A 20,898-nucleotide genomic window follows, 5' to 3' on the forward strand; every position below is an offset into this window, starting at 1 on the left:
TCACTGCCAAAGCTTTATCTGGTGCATTTCTTTTCAAGGAAGGGCGGTCACTTGTGGTCAGCCGCCTCTGCTGGTTGGAAACCGCTTTGGCCGGGAGGCCCTGCTCACGTGCTCTCACCTGGCTGCAGCCGCCCGGGAGACGGCAGCGGGCGCTCCCTAACTTCTGCCGCCCCAGAGGCTTCCTGTCCCCAGCGCTCATTTTTCCGTCTCTGCCTTTTAACCCTGGGAGTGCCGGCTCTGGGTGCCGGGCCAGCCCCAGGCTCGCCCTTTCCCCGGGGCCGGGGGCCGAGGCGCCCCAGCCCAGCCTCCCCGCCCGCGCCCATTGGCTCCCCGAGGTCATGTGCGGGCCCGGGGGCTGGGATTCCGAGCCGCGGCTTTCGGCACCGCGCTCCCCGCTGCAGAGCCTCCGCCTGCCGAGCGCTCCCGGGCTGGCGCCTCGCTCCGGACCGAGCCTGGACGGCGGCGCGGCCGGGATGCTGGGGCAGGTGCCGCGCGCCCCGGGCTGCCGCTGCCCGCGCTCCCGGGCGCCCGAGGGCCCGGACGTGCTGCCGCGGTTCGAGCCGCCGGCCCGGCGCCCTCCGTACCGGACCAGCCGGATCCTGGCCCGCCGGCAGCTGGTGACGAAGATCCATCAAGGTGAGTGGCCGCGGGACGCGCCGCGCCCCAGCCCGGCTCCGCGCGGCCCCGTTTCCTCCTGGCCGGTTCTTAAATCCCAGTCTCCACTCTGCGAGATGCGGATTTCTGTGTCCGGCTGCCCGCAACTAACTTTTAAAAATAACCTTGGACTGGCAGTTTTAAGCCAACGGTTACAGCTTTTAGCTCCCAGATAACTCAACGAAAACTGCGCAAAAAAGTTCAAGGCAGAATGAAGAATCTTAAGTTTACAGAGGTTATGTGTGTTTACAGAACGCATGAGAATGTTTCCTGGTGTGTGTCTTAGGAGCTTTTCTGCAGATGGCTCACACTCTGTCGCATGGAAATTGTGTTTGTTTAATTAATAAATTGTTTGTTTAATTAGGACGGGCACGGTAAGCAAACCTGTACCCCGCCCAGCCATTTAGAATATCCGTAGTGAAGAGAGGCAGGAAGGAATTCCGTGCTTAGGGCCAGCAGGCTGACAGCTAGAATCGCGTTCTCTGCCTGCTCATATCTTACGTTAGTGGCTGTCACTGATCAGTTGGATACTGTTTTTCTGGTAAAGGACGAACGTGTCTGCTAACCTCAAAACAAATCTGGTGGCCTGTGCCCCAAAGCCCTGGCTCCTCGGGCAGAGGGGAGAGGGGATGGACTGCAAGCTGCTAGGTGGGCTCGTACTCTCGGCTGAAAAACATCAGCAGTGCGGAAATCTGCAAAACGTACCACTCTCCAAAAAAAGTTTAAAACACGCTCTCTATCTTAGGCCAGTTTCTCAGAAAGTAGGAAGATGAACATTCATAAGAAGCCCTGAGTGGTGCCCATTTAAAAAACACACACATTAATGCAATCAGTTAATGACAACCTGCAGCCCAGACTGAAAAATAACTGAATTATTATATTGATGTTACATAATTTACCAGGAATTTCTAGAGCCATGACAACAAAAGTACCATTTCTACTTAAATTAAAAAAAAAAGAGTTTGAGATGATATTGAATTCTGGAGGGGAAGCTGGGGTTTGTAATCGCAAAAATCTTCTTGTCACATGTCCGAAAGGAACAATATGTATTCTGGTGAGAGGCATTTGATGAGATTGTTTCCTTGGAAATGAGGATTTGTTTATAAGGGTTCAGGAACTGGTTATGTGTGAAGGATCGTGGTCCACACCAGTTTGCCTTCAGGAAGGATATTATGTCATGCCACAAACTCTGTGTGCGAGTCTTGGTTGAATAGAAACAAAAATCGTTATTTCCCCATGGTCTGATTTTAAAATATGTCAGGCTTAGAATAAAAACCAGCTTGATTTTGGCGTGCGGGATTTCTGACAGTGGTGCTTGTCCAGGTGCCAACAGCATGTTGGACCTGGGGGTTAATAAATGTTTCACGATGCTCTGTTGTCCACGATCTGTCCATGTTCCTCAGCATGTGTGTAGGGTGTAGGATGTTAGAAATATTGCAAACAAACCCTTTGGAATGGCTTTGCACATCTCCTTGGATGAACTCAACAATAATTGATTTTATTAAAATTATTTATGTTGTTTTGGAATATGAGTTTTTTTTTACAGATGTTTTAAAGTAATGAACATGTGAATTATCATCGAATGCGCCTTCTCCCTCAGATGTCCGTGAACCCCAATTCTATACTTCAGTTTTACCACAGTAGAGAATTTGAGGATTCTCACCTTTTTATGTTGGGAAATGGAATGTTGGAGAACAATGGATGCCTAGAAATGAAAAGTGCCAATTAAGGTCATAGGGAAACACAGAGATTCTGACAGTCTGGTGATTAGGAAATCATTATTCGTTAATAATCGTGCTAGGAAGACAATGAAAAATATATTTTGTAAATGATTTTATTGGGTTGAGGCTTTTAGGAAGATTGGTGTACTGTGATATTAGAGAATATCGATTGAGCATGTACTGTGATAAATAAGGCACTATCTTGAGAGCTTTATATATATTTTAATTTATGTCATCCTCAAAATAAAAGTCTTGTAGTTGACTATTGTCACACCCATTGTAAAGGTGAGAAGACAGAGGCACATCGAGTTTAAGTAATGGATCCAAGTTCACACAGGATGAGCTGGTATTTGAATACAACCCTAGAACTTTCTCTCTACCATATGCCAGCCTGTTTTTTGAGTGCTAAAGTAATGAAACTACAGTTGATTTTTGGATTCTTTAATAGGCCAAAGACCTGTCAGTCTGTTGTACTCTGGCTTCAGCCATGAATTGTATAACAGAACCAGAATCAGGCCGTCCACTGATACTTCCAGTCGGGTTTCATTTCCCAGGGGGATCCAAGTGGTCTGTGTTTTACTCTCCTCAGACAGTTTATACCCAATAGTGCATGAGGTCAAGTTGTTTTACTAATGACCTGTAATCATTGAATTTAAGTTTATCAAGTGCTTGTGAAATTACTAATACCATTAGTTTTCGCAGTTCATGTATTAGTATCTTGAAATGACAGTCCCGTCAGTAAAATATTCACATTATTCTGCCTTAGACCTCTCGGGAAATTTAACATTACCTTAATACCACTTGGATCCTCATTACTTAGAATTGTACCCTCGCCTGGCTGCTGGAAACAGTGCAAACAAGTGTAAGCTGCTCCCCTCTGACCTCATTACAGTGAGATAATCACTGGATGGCAAGGACATGATTCAACAGCAGATACACTCACAAGGAGGGAAAACAAGGAGGAGAAATAAAGGGGCCTTTGATGATGCATCGGATCAGAATCAGTTGCCCAAACCCGGGATGAATCTAAACTTGCTCATTTTAGGGCGTGCTCCAAAATAGACATGCCTCATTTTCTCTAGCCTTCTTTTTGGTTCTGGAGCTGTAAGTGCAGTTAGAAAGAGAGGAGATGTTGAAAAGAGGGTGTTGTTCGCAGAGGGAAAGCTTATCATAAGTCATAGCACCCATAACCCCTACCCCACATTCTTTGCTTGAATCAATAGAAAAATTGCTGCAGGGAGAAAGAATAGAAATGAGAGTGGTCCTCACTCCTGTCTGTGCTGGCACTTTGGGATGGACGAGAGAGAGGATGCTGAGGAGGCAGAAAAGGGGCACGTTAGGCCAAGGGCGGGGAGAATGGGGTTTCTCTCATTATTTCATGGCTATTACTTATCAAGTACAGGTGCACCAGCTCTAAAGTCTGTGCACGTGCACACAGGCTGTTTGGAAAAGTCCAGATCAAGCACATACATAAATGTGACTCTTTTGCTTTGTGAAAGATCACACTGTTAAACTTTTTTTTTTAACCTTAAACGTTTAAAAAAAAAAATAGTACAGAATAGGCCAGATTGCAATAGAGCGTCTGGAACCAGAAAAAGGAGATGAGTGGTGCCCACTCATTTACTGTGGCAGGTGTCAGAGCTTCTCCTGGTTTTCTTCTCTTGATGAGAAAATGACACACTTAAGGCTGTGATTGTTGAGGCTTATTCTGAGTTGTAAATTCTGTCATGCTTTCTGTAGTTCAGTCAGTCACGCCTGGCACGAGACTGCAGAAAACAGGAAAACTTAAAACTAAAGTAATAGAAACTGAGAGGAAACAGAGCAACTTGAAAATGAAGAAGAAACCAACAGCTTCTAATTTTTCTATGACTTGTCAAGAGTGGAGTTAAATGGAAGTCAGATTTTAGATCCACCTATAACATTAGCTGAATTTTGTAATCTGGGGCAAGTCACAATTTCTGTGGTACTTTTCTTCTTTAAAATAAGGGTTTGGATCAAGGGTTTGAATAATCTCTAAAGTCCCCATCGTCCCCATCATTTTGGAGATCACAAGTATTCCCTAGCAAGAAAGGCATTTCTAATTTGCGTTTTCCTTATTGTGCCACTCGGTATATACATGGGCAAGCTTCTTGGATGTCTGTTTAACTCCTCCTGTCGGTTTAATGGGAGCTCTAGGAAGGTCAGGCTTGTGGGCTCCTTAAATGTCAGTAGAACCTATAATTAAAAGGGAATTTGTTGAAACCTTGCTTCCTCAGGAGCCCAGGCCTGGAACGCGGAGCTGGGGCCCGGCATGGCCTGTCCTGCCCACCGTGGGGGCCGGGGAGGGACCCCCTCCCAGTGAGAGCCCGGGGCCCTGATAGAAAATGTCCCGCGTAGAAAACTTCAGGCTGAGGGAAGGAGTGAAAGCCGGACTCGCGTTTCCATGGGCTGCTTTCCCGAGTGGAATGTCACTGGAGCCGAGTAAGCTGCCTTCTTCCTGCTTCCAGGGAACGCAAGTGGGCACGTGTGGTGTCCCTCCCTGTGATGCCATCGAACGGCATCTTGAGAATTTGCCCGTCCCCGGGCGGCCGAGACCACTGCCCACTGGGTAGTGCCAGCCTAGATTAAACAGGCATCTGTTCTTTGGGGTTGCCCTTTCTCCATGTCCAGTACTGCTGGCGCCACTGCCTTCGCAAAGGAAGGGTGAGCACACTGGCCGCAAGACAGACGGAGCCCAGAGAACCGGGTGAGAAGGCGTCACCCATCTGTTGCTCAAGTTTTTTTTTTTTTTAATCACTGCTCAGAGCTGGGGCCGGGGGCCTGGTCCTAATGAGGACGGTTTAACCCAAAGTTATAGGAAAATCTGTTATGTGGGTCAAGTCAACTTACTTTGAGTAGCAGTCAAGAGAATTATTACATAGGAAAAATGTGAGTGGTAGGAAAGGATCACTAGGGGGAAATTAGCAAATGAGTAACGTGCTTGTATGTTTATAACAGTTTAACTTTAGTGATATGCTTGCTCGTAGGTAAAGTTTAACTTGAGCCAGTTTGTGACTTCCACAGCCACACACCACTGCCTTGTTTCGCTCCGACTTTATAAACACACATCCCAGATGCCGGCAGTTGCCAAATTCAGATTCTGTGACATTCACTTAAGTGAATGGAGATCTGCTTCACTCAGATCTTTTTGCCCCCATATTCAGTCCTTTAATCCTGGGCAGTGGTCAACTCTTGTTGTGAGATTCCTCATTTCCATGCCAACATAAACATTGACAGATTGAAAAGCACTAGTTAGAAATCAAATCATCACCAGCAATATTATCTGAGCGACATCAATTGATGACCCAAAAAAGAACAGGAAAGAATGAGAAATGGGTTTTAGTAAACCCCTTATGTAAAGGGAACTAAAGACGGGGGTATTTGCTAGGGACGGTCACTTAGGCAAGCACCCTCTTCCGTGGGCTTCATTAGCTCGAGAACAAGGCGGTGAGACGATGGAAGGAGCTAGGAGAACCTACCAGGAGTTAGAAGGTGTGCCAGTTTCAGTGTATTGTGTACCCCAAATGCCATTATCTTTGTGGTCTTGTGTGGGGCAGAAATTTTGGTGATGGTTGGATTTGCTTGGAATGTGCCCCACCCAGCTGTGGGTGATGATTCTGATGGGATGTTCCCATGGAGGTGTGGCCCCGCCCATTCAGGGTGGGCCTTGATCAGTGGAGCCACATAAATGAGCTGACTCAGAGAGAGGGAACTGAGTGCAGCTGGGAGTGATGTTTTGAAGAGGAGCAAGCTTGCTAGAGAGGAACGTCCTGGGAGAAAGCCGTTTTGAGGCCGGAGCTTTGGAGCAGACGCCAGCTGCCTTCCTAGCTAGCAGAGGTTTTCCAGACGCCATTGGCCATCCTCCGGTGAAGGTACCCGATTGCTGATGTGTTACCTTGGACGCTTTGTGGCCTTAAGACTGTAACTGTGTAGCCAAATAAACCCCCTTTTTATAAAAACCAATCCATCTCTGGTGTTTTGCATTCCGCAGCATTAGCAAACTAGAACAGAAGGGAATCAGAATCATAAAAAATCTTTTGCTTTCCCTCCAGGGACAATTTGAATATTTTGGTATGGGGGATGCCATCATTTACTAATTTACTTTCCACCTCATTACCTAAAGGATTTGAGGTAGATTATAGAAGCGTATATGATTCAATAAGATAATAAAAAAATAAATCTGATGAAAAGAAAAATGTGGGTCAATTAATAAAATTAGAAAAACCTAGGGAGAGATATTCCATTGAAATGTAATGTAAAACATAAGGTCCCGAACAATTTTTTTAAAGTGGCCTGTGAATTTGACTAGAGCTTCCCTTAGTCTAAGCCAAGAGGAAAACACAGCAAGGTCAGATTTACCATGTCCACAAGGTAAAAACATAGCAGCACAGCTACTTCCAGGACTCATACAAGTTTCATAAAAGGAACACTACAAGCTGTAGTGTATGGTGCTTTCAGATATTGCTACATAAATTCAATAGCAAGTCTCATTGAATTCCTATAGCGGAAGTGGAGGCATAATAGAAAATTATAATTAGGTAAAAATATTTTGGGGTGATGGGATAGATCAAAACCAGGAGGTTCAGGTGTGCCACACCCTGATTCTCTGGATTAATCTAGAAATAACGTGGAGACTATGAAGTGGAAAAAACCCAAAGAGGACTAGCCCCATCAGATAGACATTCGGGGGGAAATGTTTCTGTGGTTGGGTAAGTTTGGAACATGCTGCCTTCTCTTTACCTTCTTGGAAATTTGCACTTATGAAAGGCTCTTTCTGAAGAAAAGAGTTTAATTTCGTTTAAAGCATTTTTCACCCGATCCCAAGAAGTGTCTTCTTGCAAAATCAACGTTCCCGGAGGAACAGTTTGGAAATGCTCATTTAGGCAAGTGTGCGGCCTGCAGTTCGTTCCGATAACTCTCCTCGAATGTATATCTTGCCCGGAGTGGACAGGAGATGGTTTGGGGTTATATTTTTGAGAGTGGCATTGCAAGTGTTCTACGTTTTCAAATAAAGGCAGTTCCATATACTTTAAAAATCACCCAGGTAAGGGTAGGTGGACATCTTTTTATGAAGGTAGACAACCAAACAAAGATTCTCGCCTCCTTAGGTGGCCTCTCCACTTTTGCAGGGTGTAAGTCTGCGGGAGTACACATCAGGCAGAGCTGGAGTACATGTCAGGCAGAGCTGGAGTACATGTCAGGCAGAGCTGATGCTAGACAGCTAGAGCCCCTCCATTTCTCAGACACCTCTGCAGGGAGGTGCTGCTGGGCCAAAGTAAGGAATGATTGCTCTGGTGAGGCTGAGGTGCGGGGGAGTTGGAAAGGGTCTGACTCTAACTCAGGATATCCCACCCCAGCGGGGAAGTGGCCCCCACCCACAGGAAGGGAGCCGGAAACCCTCGGGAGCCGCAGTTCTCACAGGGGATGCAGGGCGGAGGGGCGGCTCCGAGGCCACGCCTGGTTACATAAAGTCCTCTCAGGACCACAGAAGAAAGCGAACTGCTAGATGATTTTAGTAGTAAAATCGGTTTGGTTTAGTTGCTTAAGCAACTTCTTGAGTTTCCCAGGAAGGCTTCAGGTATTTTCTTAACGGTGTTTCTCCTCCTGTTGGCAGCAGCTAACACAGTAGCATCTGCGAGATGCTTGATGCTTTTTTGAGCAGAATCCACAAACTATTCCAAAGCTGCGGAGGAGAGCATGAGGGCCCAGCTCTGCGGGCTGGCCCGGGCCCTTGTGTAAAGTCACTGGGATCCCAGCAGTCAGGGCGGACTGTGTGGAGCTATGCACAGGTTACCAGGAGAATTTACACACTGTTGGTTGAAAAGACCTGAATTCTCTGTTTTTGAGAAGCTCAGGATCTCAGGGAATTTAAATGGGGCACTTTGATTAGAAAAAGGAAGTGAGCAGAAATAAACCCCAAATGTCTGTCAAATAAGTCACAGGAAGAAGTCACGGGGATGCTGACAGTTTTGAATGTCTGGCCGAGACAGCGCTGGCTAAAATACAGATGACTCGTGCTGCCCAGTCCCCGTGGCAGGCCGGTGAGACGCAAGGGTGAGAGGGAGTTGAGGTTGAAAAGGAACTTGGCAGCCCACGTCAATATTAGACCCGCGGACGTTCTCTTCTTGTGTCCCACCTGTCCTCTTCTGGGTTAATTTTGAGAATCCTACAGAGAGATGCGAAGAAATTTCAGTACGATCCTGTCTCTCTAAGGGTACAGGAACATTTCACATACATTTGTATTCACAAATGACACACTGGAAAAAGTATGTGGAGTCATAACATCGTATTTTCCTCTGAGGATTTTACTACCCTGGGATTATTTATGATATTTAAAATCACTACAAAAAATAAGGAAGATTCACAATTCCAACCTTCTTGATTTCCCAACCATTCCCAACCAAGTCAGTCTGAAGTTCTTAATAGAGAAAATGAAAGACTCTCTCCCAGGTGCTTTGAGGGACCCTAAATGTTTCTCAAAATAGAGAATGAAGGTAATTGCACGGCTCTCACTGTTGAACCAGTGTGTGTGTGTAACAGGTGCTTACGAATCAACTTGCTCTCACTTGTAACTTTGACGTCTTCTGCGTGGGAATGTCATCTAACCCCACTTCCCTGCAAATTCGGGTCCTTGCCACGTTAGCATCCCATTCTACCTGCTGTTTCTTAGGAGATAGGTCTAAAGCAGATAAAGCTACATAGATATTTTTATTACTGGCTTTCTAGAGGAATGGGGGAAAATGAAGAAAATCTTGGCAAGAATGGAGAGAAATCAGTCTTGCCGGGTATGTTCAAGAAGACGGCCAAAGAATTCCACTGGCTGAGCTCATCGTCTGTCCATCCCGACACTGAGCGTGATGCAGTTCCCTGCTGGAATCATTTGTGGGTTATCACGGCCAGGGCAGACTGACCGTGGGGATTGCCTGGAACAGCTCTTGAAATGGTAGCACGGGGTGTGGGCAGATGACATTTTCTCCATGCCTTCTGGGACAGTCTTCCAGAAGTTATCCCATCGACAGGATCTTGAAACCTGGGCGGGTAATTGAAACATGCTGGTTGAATTTCAAGAAACACTTTCTGCTCTCGTTCAGACTGCCCCACGGGACAGGGGATGGCCCTGGGACACTGTCCATTCACCGCCCCCCACTCCAAACTTTCTACCCCTGCGATTTGAAACAGCTGGAAAGCCTTGGAGCCAGGCAGCCTGGATGTGACCCCGGCTGTAGCTGGGTGGCCGTGGCCAGGTCACGTCCCATTTCTAGCTGAGCTGTGGCCAGCATTAAATGAGAGAATATAATTAAAGCAGCACACCGCCTGGCACATACTGAGTGCTCAGTATAAGAGAAAATACATGTTGAACAAGCATCGCCATCCCTGTGCCCCTCCTAGGCTCGGTGTCATGGAAGGAAGCATGAGCTGTGTGCTGTGCACCACGTTTACTGCAGCCAGCGTGCAAACCGCCCCACACTCCAGTGTCCCCAAAAGCGCCAACTTGAAAGGAAAGAGGTTTACGTCGTCACCTGTGATGAAAACCCTTGCCTTCCCCATTGGTGGTCTCCCCATGCAGTGCCGTTGCCCAGCACTGACCGGAAGTGGGGGGTTTAGGCCAGGTGAACCGCACGGCCGGCCGCTCTCCGTCCCCCAGCGGTACAGGGGCGCCTTCTGCGCAGGAAGTGGCCACGGTGCTCAGACCCCCACGGTGAGGGCCACCAAAGCCCAGATGGCGGCAACGCCGGGGGAACGGCTCACGCTGCCATCAGAGCGGGAAGGTTTGGTGGTCCCCAGCATCACCAATCTGCAGGAAGTGCGACATTCGGGTTTGCATTTTATTCCTCAGAATCCAAGTATCTGTTTCCAGCCCCATCATGTGCGTCTCCTGCCACAGCAGCATCTGCAGTGGGACAGTCACTGAACCTAAATCCACGGTGACCGCAACGAAGCTGCCCAAGTCATCCAGGCCAAACTGTCCTCTTGGATAATGTGAGTTGTAAACTGAGCATCTGCGACTGGTGTTCCAGAAGCCGACCGCACATTGCACGCAGGCTAACACCACGTGAGTCATAGAGAACAACTCTAAAATTACAGAACGTGCCAATGCTCTGGATGGACCAGAAGTTTATTTTATTTCCCAGTTTATTCGTCACATAGAAAAAGGAGGGGGGTGGATTTTCTGGCATGTTCATGCCGAGCAGGCACTGGGCTAGTCGCTTGCCTATTTTCCTCTTTTTTGATACTATAGCAGCCCTTGAAGATAGATACCTTATCTCTCTTTCAGCAGAGGAAACCAAGAACAGATCATCACAAGTTGAAAGCAAATGAATTTAAAGAATAAAAGTATGTTTGAAAAAAATCATCTGAACTCCCCTCCCCCCAATTGTCATGATTTTTCTGAACTGATAAATTAACTGTGGGATTTTTGTTTATTTTGTGGACGCTTTCAAGTTTTGCATGCCTTTCTGTAGAGAAGTTGATAGAAATAAAGTTGGAAAATGTAAACTCTCTAATGCCCAGTTGACAACTTAAAAACGAAGCAATCTGTTTCTCACATTGATTCAAACAAATTGCTGAAGAAACCATAATTGTCCATTTCCTCCCAGAATTTAGTTCCTTTTATTGAGGAGTATTCTTCCTATTTGTTGAATCCCTTAGCTGTGAAGAACTGTATGTGAGAATGATCATTATCGTTTGTTGCAATTTGTTCTTAGAGTGAATGGATTAAAATCTGGACAGATAAACCTCATGGGGTCTTTTTCTCCATTTATATCATGGAATGTAGATCTGCTCAGCCTGCTCCCCTCGCTTAGAGGACTCCCCACAAAGGAATAGAAATATCAGTTGGCACAGTCAACATGTGTCATAATTTGAGATGTTAATCTTCAACCTGGTAGAAGTCCCATTTTATCGGCTGACATTTGATGTCTGCACATGGAAACGTGACTTCCAACGCCTGCAAACTATTGTAATAGTAATTCCTTCTGTGGTATAGTGCATGGCACTTTGCAGAGCAATTCCACATGCATTATTGTTTTGAATCCATGCGTGAGGCCCTACTCTAAACTTGGATTAGGAAATTTTGTCCCCGGAGTCTGCCTTTCGGAGACCTGACAAACGCTTATGCAGTTTTTCCTATTGTGATATGTTTCTAATCCCATTTTCCTGAATCACTCTGTTGGAGATGGGTTTTCACTTAGTCTTGTTGTTCAGTGTAAAAGCACGTTTGCCTGAGAGGACTCAAAAAGTGTCGACTTATTTGCTGTAATAAGGAAGCTTGGCCATGAGCAGCTGGGACTGTAAAACATTAACTAACCTAACCAGGAGAACGGAGATTGCTTCAGAGCCCCGTTCCTTCTTTCCCCTCCACGTAGAGTAAGATTATTTCTGGTGAAGCCATTCCTCTCGTTTCGCACGAGGCTTCTCGTAACGGTCACTTCTGTGTCCAGGGCTGTCTTGGTACCTGCCCGAGCTGTCCCCGGTCGCTGCAGCTCCTACCCCGGGAGGCTGATGGCTCGTTCCACGGTGCCCGGGATAACGTGCAGTGAGGACGAGTTCCTTCCAGCTCCTTGACTGTCAGCCGTGCTGCCTGGGGCTGCTGAGCCGGCACAGCCTTCCCACTGGGCAGGCGGTCAGCATCGTTTATTATGTTGTGTGCATTTAGATCAAGTATTTGCGTCTGAGCATTGGCAATTTGACTGTCTAAATTTTACTCCATAGTTTTTAACATCTGAGACGGGCTTAACACATTTAAAAAACATAGTCACATTCACTTATAGCTACTCTTATGGAGGCCTTACTGTGATGCAGTAGGGATGGTTTTAAACACTACATGGGTTATTTCCTTTTCTTTCCATGAAGACCTGAGAGGTAGGTTTACTCATCTGCAAAACAAACACAGGAGCATCTCCCTAACCTGCCGGGCGTATTGCATTCATTTTCCAGATGAGTAAACCAAGGCACAGGGAGTTAGGTGACTTTGCCCAAGTCACACAGCAAGGAGGAGGTGGTGCTGAGCTTTGACCTCAGTACTGGAAGCCAGCACTGACCCCCTGGCCCTCCTAACTCACCTGAGCCAAGGATGGTTTTGCTTTCTCATCCGTAGGGACAGGCTGGTCCCCGAGGTTGTCGGGGCGTCTTGTTGTGCCATGGCAGCCCCAGCCACCCTGCGGGGCCATCCTGTCCCAGCTCCCCTGCCCTGCCCTTTGCAAAGAACAGAGCCTGGGAGGACAGGGGCAAGCACTGCTCGGCAACAGACCCCCTCTCTGGCTGCCGGGCGGGGAGCAACCACCCTCCCCCAGTGTTCCCAGGGGTCCAAGGGCCCCGGGCGTTGGGCATCGTGGCTCTGGGGCCTTTCCCAGGAGGGAGGACGAGGAGTGAGGTGGGAGTGGGATGAGGCCTTGCACTCGTGGACCCCGGGATGTGGCCGGAGCAGGGAATTCAATGTGGGGAGTGCGGGTGGGGGGTGGTCTCCATCTCGGGGCAGAAGTCCTGCGTGGAGACTTTTTTTTCTCACCCGATTTTGCAGTTCTGACCTCCGTCAGGGCTGAGGCCCGCGGCTGGGCTCTGCCCTTGTAGCTGGAGCACAGTAGCCAGTCAGAAGAAAATATCGATGTTCTGCCAACTTCTGCTGTTTGTGAAATTTTGCCAGAAGCAAAACAGGATCAGAAATAATAAACAGACCTCCTCCCTTGCTGCAGGCCTGCTGTTTACACGAAGAGATTGATGAGCTAACTGTGCTGTGCCCGTGCTCAGGGGAGGCACTTTCTGAGGAGAAAAGGTTCATTTTTGGTGCTTGGTCACATGTGATTTGAGGTTTCCTCAAGCAATGGGATTCCAAAGAGACGGCCTCTACTATAAATAGCAGTGCTTGCCCAGCAGCACGAGCAGCCTAAAGGGTGGCTCACACAGCCTCACGCGTGTCTTCCGTGAAGCTGTAAAACTTCCGCAGGGAACGTGCATCCTGGGAACACAGGGGCAGTGGGTGCGCCAAGCAGTGTGGCTGTGATCCCAGCAGAGAGAACTCTGACCCATCTGCAGGCCCAGGAGGCGTCTAGGGCACTTCTGCTCCAGCTCACCTGGTGGCCACTGCATTTTTGTTTAACTTCTCTATGCCTCGGTTTCTTCATCTGCTAAACGGGAGTAATACCATCTCCTGCTATTTTGTGGTATTATTGAGGATAAAATAATCGATGCAAAATCAGTCTGACTGGAAGGTGGTGGCAGTGCATTCTGCCGGGGCTAGTACTTGCCTGGCCACGGGAGCCTCTTAAAATAAGACCTGGCTCGTTAGTGCCCTGAGCTGGGTGCACAACGACCCACCTGCCTTCCCTTCCTCAAACAACGCTTCTGTAGTGCAAGAGTGGATGTCGCTCCGCAAGCTTATGGGGACACGGTGCCCCTCTCTGGTTTTGTTTTATTTTGTTTTTAATTGGTCTCCCAAGTCTTTACTTCGTTTTATATCTTCCTTCTATGTACTGGATGCGCTGTGAGTGCATCTACGTAACTCATTAGGGTCATTTTAAACTGCAGTTTTCTTCCATTCTGAGACGTCAAGAATTTTCTTTTGTATTTTTACTCAGCTCATAAATGTCGTTTCACCCTTCATGGGTAATTTCCCGTGACCATGGACAGAATAAAACCTTTCACGGTGTAAGACATTGTGCTGTAGACTCGGGGAATTTGAGGAGTCAGTGTGTCCTAAACCGGTGCTGTCAGAGTTTTGAATTTCCACGTGTGGCTCGGGCTTCCCGCGTAAGGCTGGTTTTTGCGTGGAGCATCCTTCCTGGAGGGTGGCCGCGGGCCCCCTGAGTGACTGTGGGGCGCATCTGGGGGACCCGGGGCCACCCGGCCAGAGGGTCCGAGGAAGGAAAGCCCGCTTCCGGGTGCCGGTTCTGCTGCCCCGGGCTCAGCCGGGTCCGGGGGTTCCGAGGGGGGCGGGGGTGGAAGGTGAGAGGTGCACGCTTGGCACACGCGTCCCCGGGAGGCACTGGGTTCTGCTTGACAGTTTCGAGATCAACCTGGTTCTGCGTGTTTTGGATGTCTGAGTTGCCGATGATGTAGATTCCGGGGCAGAGGGCAGTTACTGAGCTGAGACTGCGAGACAGTCACGCCGTGTGTTCCAGATTGGCTGCCATGTGGAAGGGCTGAGGTGTCGTGTAGGAAGTGGATCGGGAGCGGGATTTGAGTGGCGAGGGAGGGGCTTGTCGGCGGGAATGTCCAAGCAGGTGGAGCGGTTCTCCAAAACCGTTTGCCCCAACCAAAACCAGACCACGGGGCTCAGGTGACGTCTTCCTTCCACGTGAGGGCAAAGCTGTCGCCTCTCCGCCCCCACTCGGCAGTGTGTTCTCGGAGTTTCCCGCAGCCGTGGCTCAGCAGCACACGTTCCTTGTTTATACCGTTTATGTGAACCACCACGTTTGGGGATGGATGTTAATATTTTACAGTGTAGGGGGTGTGGAGCCTTCAGATCCCTGATTTATTGGACAAAGTATCTTTCAGACATTTTCTCCTCTGGCTTTGGGAGGTGAGCGTTTAGTTTGTGGGGGCTGTGTCCACTGCTGAGAAGTGTGGGCTTCGGTGTGACTGGGATCTGGGTTCGAGTCCTGACCCGGCGCTGTCTGGCTGTGTGACCGGAGCGATCCCCGTGACCCCCGTCAGCTGGTTTTCTCATCTAAAGTGGCGACAGCAATAACGTACGTACCCCAGGGTGCTGTTGTAGGCATCATGTTACCACACCGGCAAAGGCTTCACGTAGAGCCTGGCACTAAGCCCTCGAAGAGTGTTGATCTAAAAAGACACTAAAAATCAGCAACATGGCCCATTGAGTTCAGGATGAACTGGTTGTGGGGAAAATAAAACACCCAATCCGGATACCTGTGTTCAGTGGAAGCAAAGGCACGGCCATAGCCGTAGTGGATCTGAGGTTAGAGTTGCTGAAGTATCCTCAGAGGAGGAAGTTTCACGAGGGCACCTTAGAAACGGTGCAATTTTGGACAAAGGATTTCCCGTTGGATCTACCTTGGAAAGCTGATAGCTGTTTTCAGATCTTCTGAGCTTTAATGGGGCCGGAGTATATGCTTCAGCTCTGGTATGAAGTTGATAAGAACAGGTCTAACCTTAGTTGACAGCTACTCTTATGTTCCCCAAATGAAGCACTGCGTCTCTCCAGCGTTTCCCTTAGCCGTGCAGTCATCGGGGGCTGGTAACAGAGGAGGCCTCTGACAGCGTCCCCTTCCAGCACCCTCAGGCGTGCAGCCTGCGCTACGGCCTCGGAGCAAACAGCAGCATCAGTGCCTGCGACATTGTCTCTTCCAAGCCTGGAATCCCCTTGGCTTCATTTCAAAGACGTGCTTTCAAGTCTTCTGTTTTTATTACATTTTGATAAACTCGAAACATTGAATCTAGAATGGATAAGGATGGTGAACAATGACTCATGAAATCAGCTGTAGTCACAGAGCAATAAATAACAGAAGTATTCAAGAGAGGCTGTGTTTCAGAAATGAAAGTCACTTTTTCTGCATCACCTGGGCTAGAGAGTCCAGCCTTGTCGGCACTGAACCCGCGTTTGTCCAAAGTCCGCTTTGCTGGTGTTGGTTGGGCCCGACCTTACGTGACAGGTGGACGCTGTTGAGTGAGATTGGACCTATAGACGGCCACGGGTTCCTGCGAGGTGAGGGAGCACGTGGTTCTCAACCAGCAGGCGTGTCGTCAGCGGGGCAGTAGGGCAAGGCAGCGGGATCACTTGGCAAAAAGCAGAGGGAGATCTAAGCAGGGCACGAGGGTGAGTTGAAAAGTAAGATGGGGATTAATAATGTAGTTTGAATGTTGTGAAACGTGGGAGTTGTAGGAAGTGTAGCTAGCAAGGTTGGAAAAGAAGTTTGAGCCAGACTGTGGTGAGTTTGAAACGTATTTGATAGGTAATGGGGAGCCACTGAGGGTTCTGGAGTAGGAAAGTAACGGGATGGCAAGAGTAGCTTAGAGAGATGAAAAGATAAACATGGACTTGAAGTGGTCAGACTGAACGAGCCGCGGTACTGCCCAGGTCCTGTCTAAATGTGATAAATGTTGGTCTCCTTTAGCTCTCATTGTGGTAAGTACTATGGTTATTCTCCTTTTACAAACGAAGAAATGGGAGCCCTGGAGGTTAAAGTAACTTGTTCAAGTGGGACCAAAATAAGGAGCCGAGCTGGGAACCGAGCCCGGGTCTGTGTGCCGCTGTGTCCACGTTCTTCCACGGCTCCAGTGACTGCCCAACAGGCATCATCAGAGATGAAGCACGTAGCCGTGGCGATAAGGAAATGATGCGCATGGGATATGCCTCCATAGCTTTTCGGAATGGCAAAATAGCTATCTGCTATGTGAAATTTTAATGCTCCCAATTCCTAACTCATCACTTCTTGATTTTCCACACTCACCGTGATAAGAATCCATGACAGTTTTCCCTTCCACATTAAACTTTCCCCAACACAGTTTTGATGTATCTTGGGTTGGCATAAGAAATTAAACACGAATTTTGGGGGGGTTTTGCGGAAGCCACAGACAACGCACAGAGGCCAGCAGACAACAGTATTTTTACTTAACATTAACCTACATATAGCCTATGATGAAATACTTAAGCAGATTTTACTGTAATGTACTCTAAACACCCCGTAAAGGAAAAAGAAAAAAATCAGACTTTTTCTCTGGCAGGAAGGGAGGGCCGAAAAATTTTACATGAATTTTCCAGATTGCTAGGGTGCCAGGCCTCTAACCCCCGTGATGTGGAAGGGATAATTGTAATTTGAGTTTATTTTATTAGTTGAAATTTTCCCTGTCTTTTAAGACACCTGTTCTGTGATTTGTGTTGTCAGTGATTCCTACTTGAAGTCTGGGTCACTTCACAATAGGAGCATCACTTGGTTGTAATTAAGTGACATGATGAGACCACACATGTTTCCTTTTGCTGCAGTCATGACCTTCCTTTTGGTCATAAATAAATAAAATCAAATAACTAATATCAAATGAATTTAATATGTGCAATAAGGAAATTTGATTTTTAGACCCCTAGATATCACAAATTAGTGTGAAAAATTTCATATTTCAAAAATAAAGCTTTTTCTAAGAGTATCGTGCTCAAATACAGCTATAATTTAGTGTCTGTTTTAGAAGTGCGAATAAACCAAAACACCAGTTAAATTGGGCCAACTTGGATAAAATAATTTGAAATCACAAGATTAATTCCTAGAGAAACTCAATAAACAAATATCCCAGCAGGACACCTGTTCTTGTTTCTACCAAATTCTTAAGAGGAGAGTCAGCATTTTATCAAGAGAGAGCGTTATAAATTGAACTTTTCCAGACATGATTTAAGGATGTTTAAATATTTTAGGAAGAATGAAATTGAACATATTTGCCTCAGGCAGGGGCCCCTGCGGTACTGAATGAGAAAATACTCATATGGTGTTTTATCGGAGTGATCAATACGAAGTTTTACTTCTTTACCTGAATCGAAGTTCATATTCTGAATCTCGCTGCATATTAGATCCAAACTCATTGACGTGACTAAAGAGCCTGCCGGGAAGGGTTTATGTACTTCAATGAGGAAGAGGCCCCAGCTCAGGATTTGCTTACTCTGAAAATGCGTTATGGTAGGAAGTTATCCACTCTGCTCTTAACACGATTTTTTGCAGCACTCTCCAGTCTCTTGACTCCTGCAAAGATAACCACTTTTCACCACCCGCTCAAGTCTCATCGGCTTGTCTTTCTTCTTCAAGCCTGAGCTCTCTCTGCAGATGGGGTGGGCAGGTCACGGTGCCAAAGGCAAAAGCCTCTTTCTTGGCAGCCACGATCACGCTGGTTCCCGGGACCGCTCCCAACACACAAAGAGAGGTCGCTGCCCAGCCCCTGGGCCGTGCTCCTGCAGGGTCCCTGCCTCCAAAGGGCGCCTTCTCCTTCCAGGCTTGTCTCTTTTTTTAGCTGGCTATTCTCTCTCCCCTGCTTGCCAAGCGGCTCTGCACTCGAGTGTCAGGGATGAAATTGCGAGCTCTAGAGAGACCTTAGATACCAGTGGCAAAGGGTGCGGCTGTGCGGCTTCTTCAGATGTAGCCTCCAGCAGAACGAGGCACAGACAGCCCAGGTTCACCAACGGACACCTGCTCTGGGCAGCAGTGGCCCACGTCACGGAGGGGTGATCCAGTGATGGCTGTGTAACCAACCACCCCGACCCTAGTGGCGTGGGACACCAACCATGGACTGTTTTCGTGGATTCTGTCAGGAATTTGGGAAAGACCCCAGGGGGGATGACTTGTTTCTCCTCCACAATGGCCACGACTTCAGCTGGACAGGTGTGAAGGCTAGGGATGACCCTGTGAGTGGACGCCGGAACCTTCCGAGGCCGTGTCCACCACATGCGGGCAACTGACCCTGGCTGGGTCGGGACCTCCCCGGGGGCTGTGGCCTCTGACTGTGGCTGCGTAGGCCTCCTCGCAGTGTGGACACTGCTTCCCAAGAGCAGGCACGGCAGAAGGGCACCCTGTGTTCAATGGCTTAGCCTTGGGAATTGCACGGGGTCACTCTTACTGTCAGCCCCCAAATCGTCATCAGGCTCGAGGGGACGTAGACTAGCCCTCACTGGGAGGAGGGTCAAAGAACTCGATTTGCAGATGTGTTTCCTAATAGCTCCAGGATGTGTTCGACACGTTTGATAATCCTGGGGTTTTGCCTTTCTTGCTGACGTGTGGCTGGCCCGGGATTGATTCGTATCTCTGAAAGCCGTAGCTGGAATGATCATGCATTGTGGTTTTTGCCCCAAGTGTGAAGACAGTACCCCAGTGATGTTCCCGAGTGCCTCGTGGCACTGATTCCTTGGTTGTGATTTATGAACGGGTCGTAGGCGTCATTCTAAGCACGTTCACATATGTTTCACTGTTTAAGCCTCACAACCCTGGGAACCAGCAAAGGAGAATGTCCTCCCACCCCCATCTGCTCCCAAGATTAAAACACAAGCTAGAATCTCCAAGGTCAGGGCTGGAGAAGCCCTTCTGAGTGAGGCTCAGGGGTTCCCAGTTTTACCCCAAACCCCGTTTCTCTCCCTGAGCATTCCCGTTTCAGTCACAACTCTTTCTTTTCCCTGCTGCACCCCTGAATCCTCAGGGGTAGAATTAAAGTTTCTGGGGACTGTCCTATTAAAAATTAAAGAAAATGGGGTTTCTTCACAGCAGTGATTATCAAACCAGAGATGGTTTTGCTTCCCGAGGAATGTTGGCAATATCTGGAGGTATTTTTGATCATCATGACTAGCGGGTAGTGGCCATGGAGACCACTAAACATCCTGCAGTGGGGGGCAGCACCTGCAACAAGGACTTGTCCAGCCTGAAGGGCAGTCGTGGGGCAGCCGAGAAGCCCACTTCGCAGGGAGTTGTGTAACCCCATCACAAAAGCAAGGAAATGGGGCTCATCAAGGTCAGGCACCTTGCCCCAGACTCCCCAGCCAGCTAAGCGATGGAGCCAGAATTTAGCCATCCTTCCATCTAAGCCTCACATTTTCATTTTCTTCCAGAGAGAGAACCTGCAGGGGAAAGTGGTTTATCTCACAGTCCATGTGTCCTGGGCAGCGTGGCCCCTACCCTGTCGTCTCAGAGAGCACAGGGCACCGTGGTGAACAGTGTGCTCCTGCCTCGGAAGCGGGCGCTGTGCCCACACTGGGAGGTGTGGGTGGGAGCTGGACTCTCACCTCCCAGGTGGAGACGTATAAATGCACCTGTAAACTATAGCACGCGGTGCACCGTGGGTGTGATCTGGGTATGTTGGGGGAGGGCAGCAAGATCTTAGCTATAACAAGCAAGTAGCTAATTACTTGTAAATTTGGAGATAATAGTTTTCTCATCCTGCAAACATGCCAAACAGAAAATTAATCTAAACCTTAGAAAGTTTGGATCGTCTGCAGATGGTCGGGAAAGAACCTCTAATTATCCCCTTAGAGCCCCCCTTTCCCTCAGCCCTGTCACGTCTGCAGGCGAGCTGGGAACTGCAGCTGCAGCAAAGCATTGCCACCCTTGTGCCGGGCCTCCAGCGCGCCGAGGAGGTGGGCAAGGAGGTGGGCAAGGAGCTGGGGAGGTCTGGCCAAGCAGGCCCCAGGCCACGGGGCCCAGCGCCCTCCCGGTGTCTGCTCAGTGCCAGCCGATGGGAAAGGCCACTGTGAGTCATCGTGACGGGCGTTCCACGTCAGTGCCGGGGCTGGCCTCACTCTGCCCTGCATGCAGGAGCCTTTGGGTAAGAGATGACAGTGACAGCGTCAGGCGGATGTTCTCTCCGGTGAGAGCCTGGGCTGCCCTTGTTCAGTATCTTTTGCTTCCTGTTGAGACCGTCTCTCTCCATTTCCAAAAGGGAAGATAAATCCAATCCAGATGGTTCGCCTTGATGGAGTGTCTTCCCCCCCAGCTTCTCGCTGCTCCCGGGCCGGGGTTCACCAGGGAGAGCCCCGGGACAGAGCGGGAAGCCAGCCCTGCGCCCGGCCCGGGCAGCCCCGGCACAC

General features: G+C 48.6%; 1 protein-coding gene across 2 annotated transcripts in view; it reads left to right on the plus strand.

The window, feature by feature from the left end:
• The first annotated feature begins 345 nt into the window (after positions 1 to 345).
• STARD13 (StAR related lipid transfer domain containing 13) overlaps positions 346 to 20,898 on the plus strand; it is a 155,558-nt gene continuing 135,005 nt past the window's right edge. The window contains exon 1 of one of the 2 annotated variants that reach the window (XM_037799689.1): positions 346 to 636. In XM_037799689.1, the coding sequence (XP_037655617.1) occupies positions 474 to 636 (163 nt within the window). In that variant the 5' untranslated portion in view covers positions 346 to 473. Of the gene's footprint in view, positions 637 to 13,751; positions 16,057 to 20,898 lie in introns of those variants that run through there. The other variant, XM_037799688.1, reaches the window with a different exon arrangement.

Source organism: Choloepus didactylus, chromosome 12, assembly GCF_015220235.1.
Source record: "Choloepus didactylus isolate mChoDid1 chromosome 12, mChoDid1.pri, whole genome shotgun sequence".
NCBI lineage: Eukaryota > Metazoa > Chordata > Mammalia > Pilosa > Megalonychidae > Choloepus > Choloepus didactylus.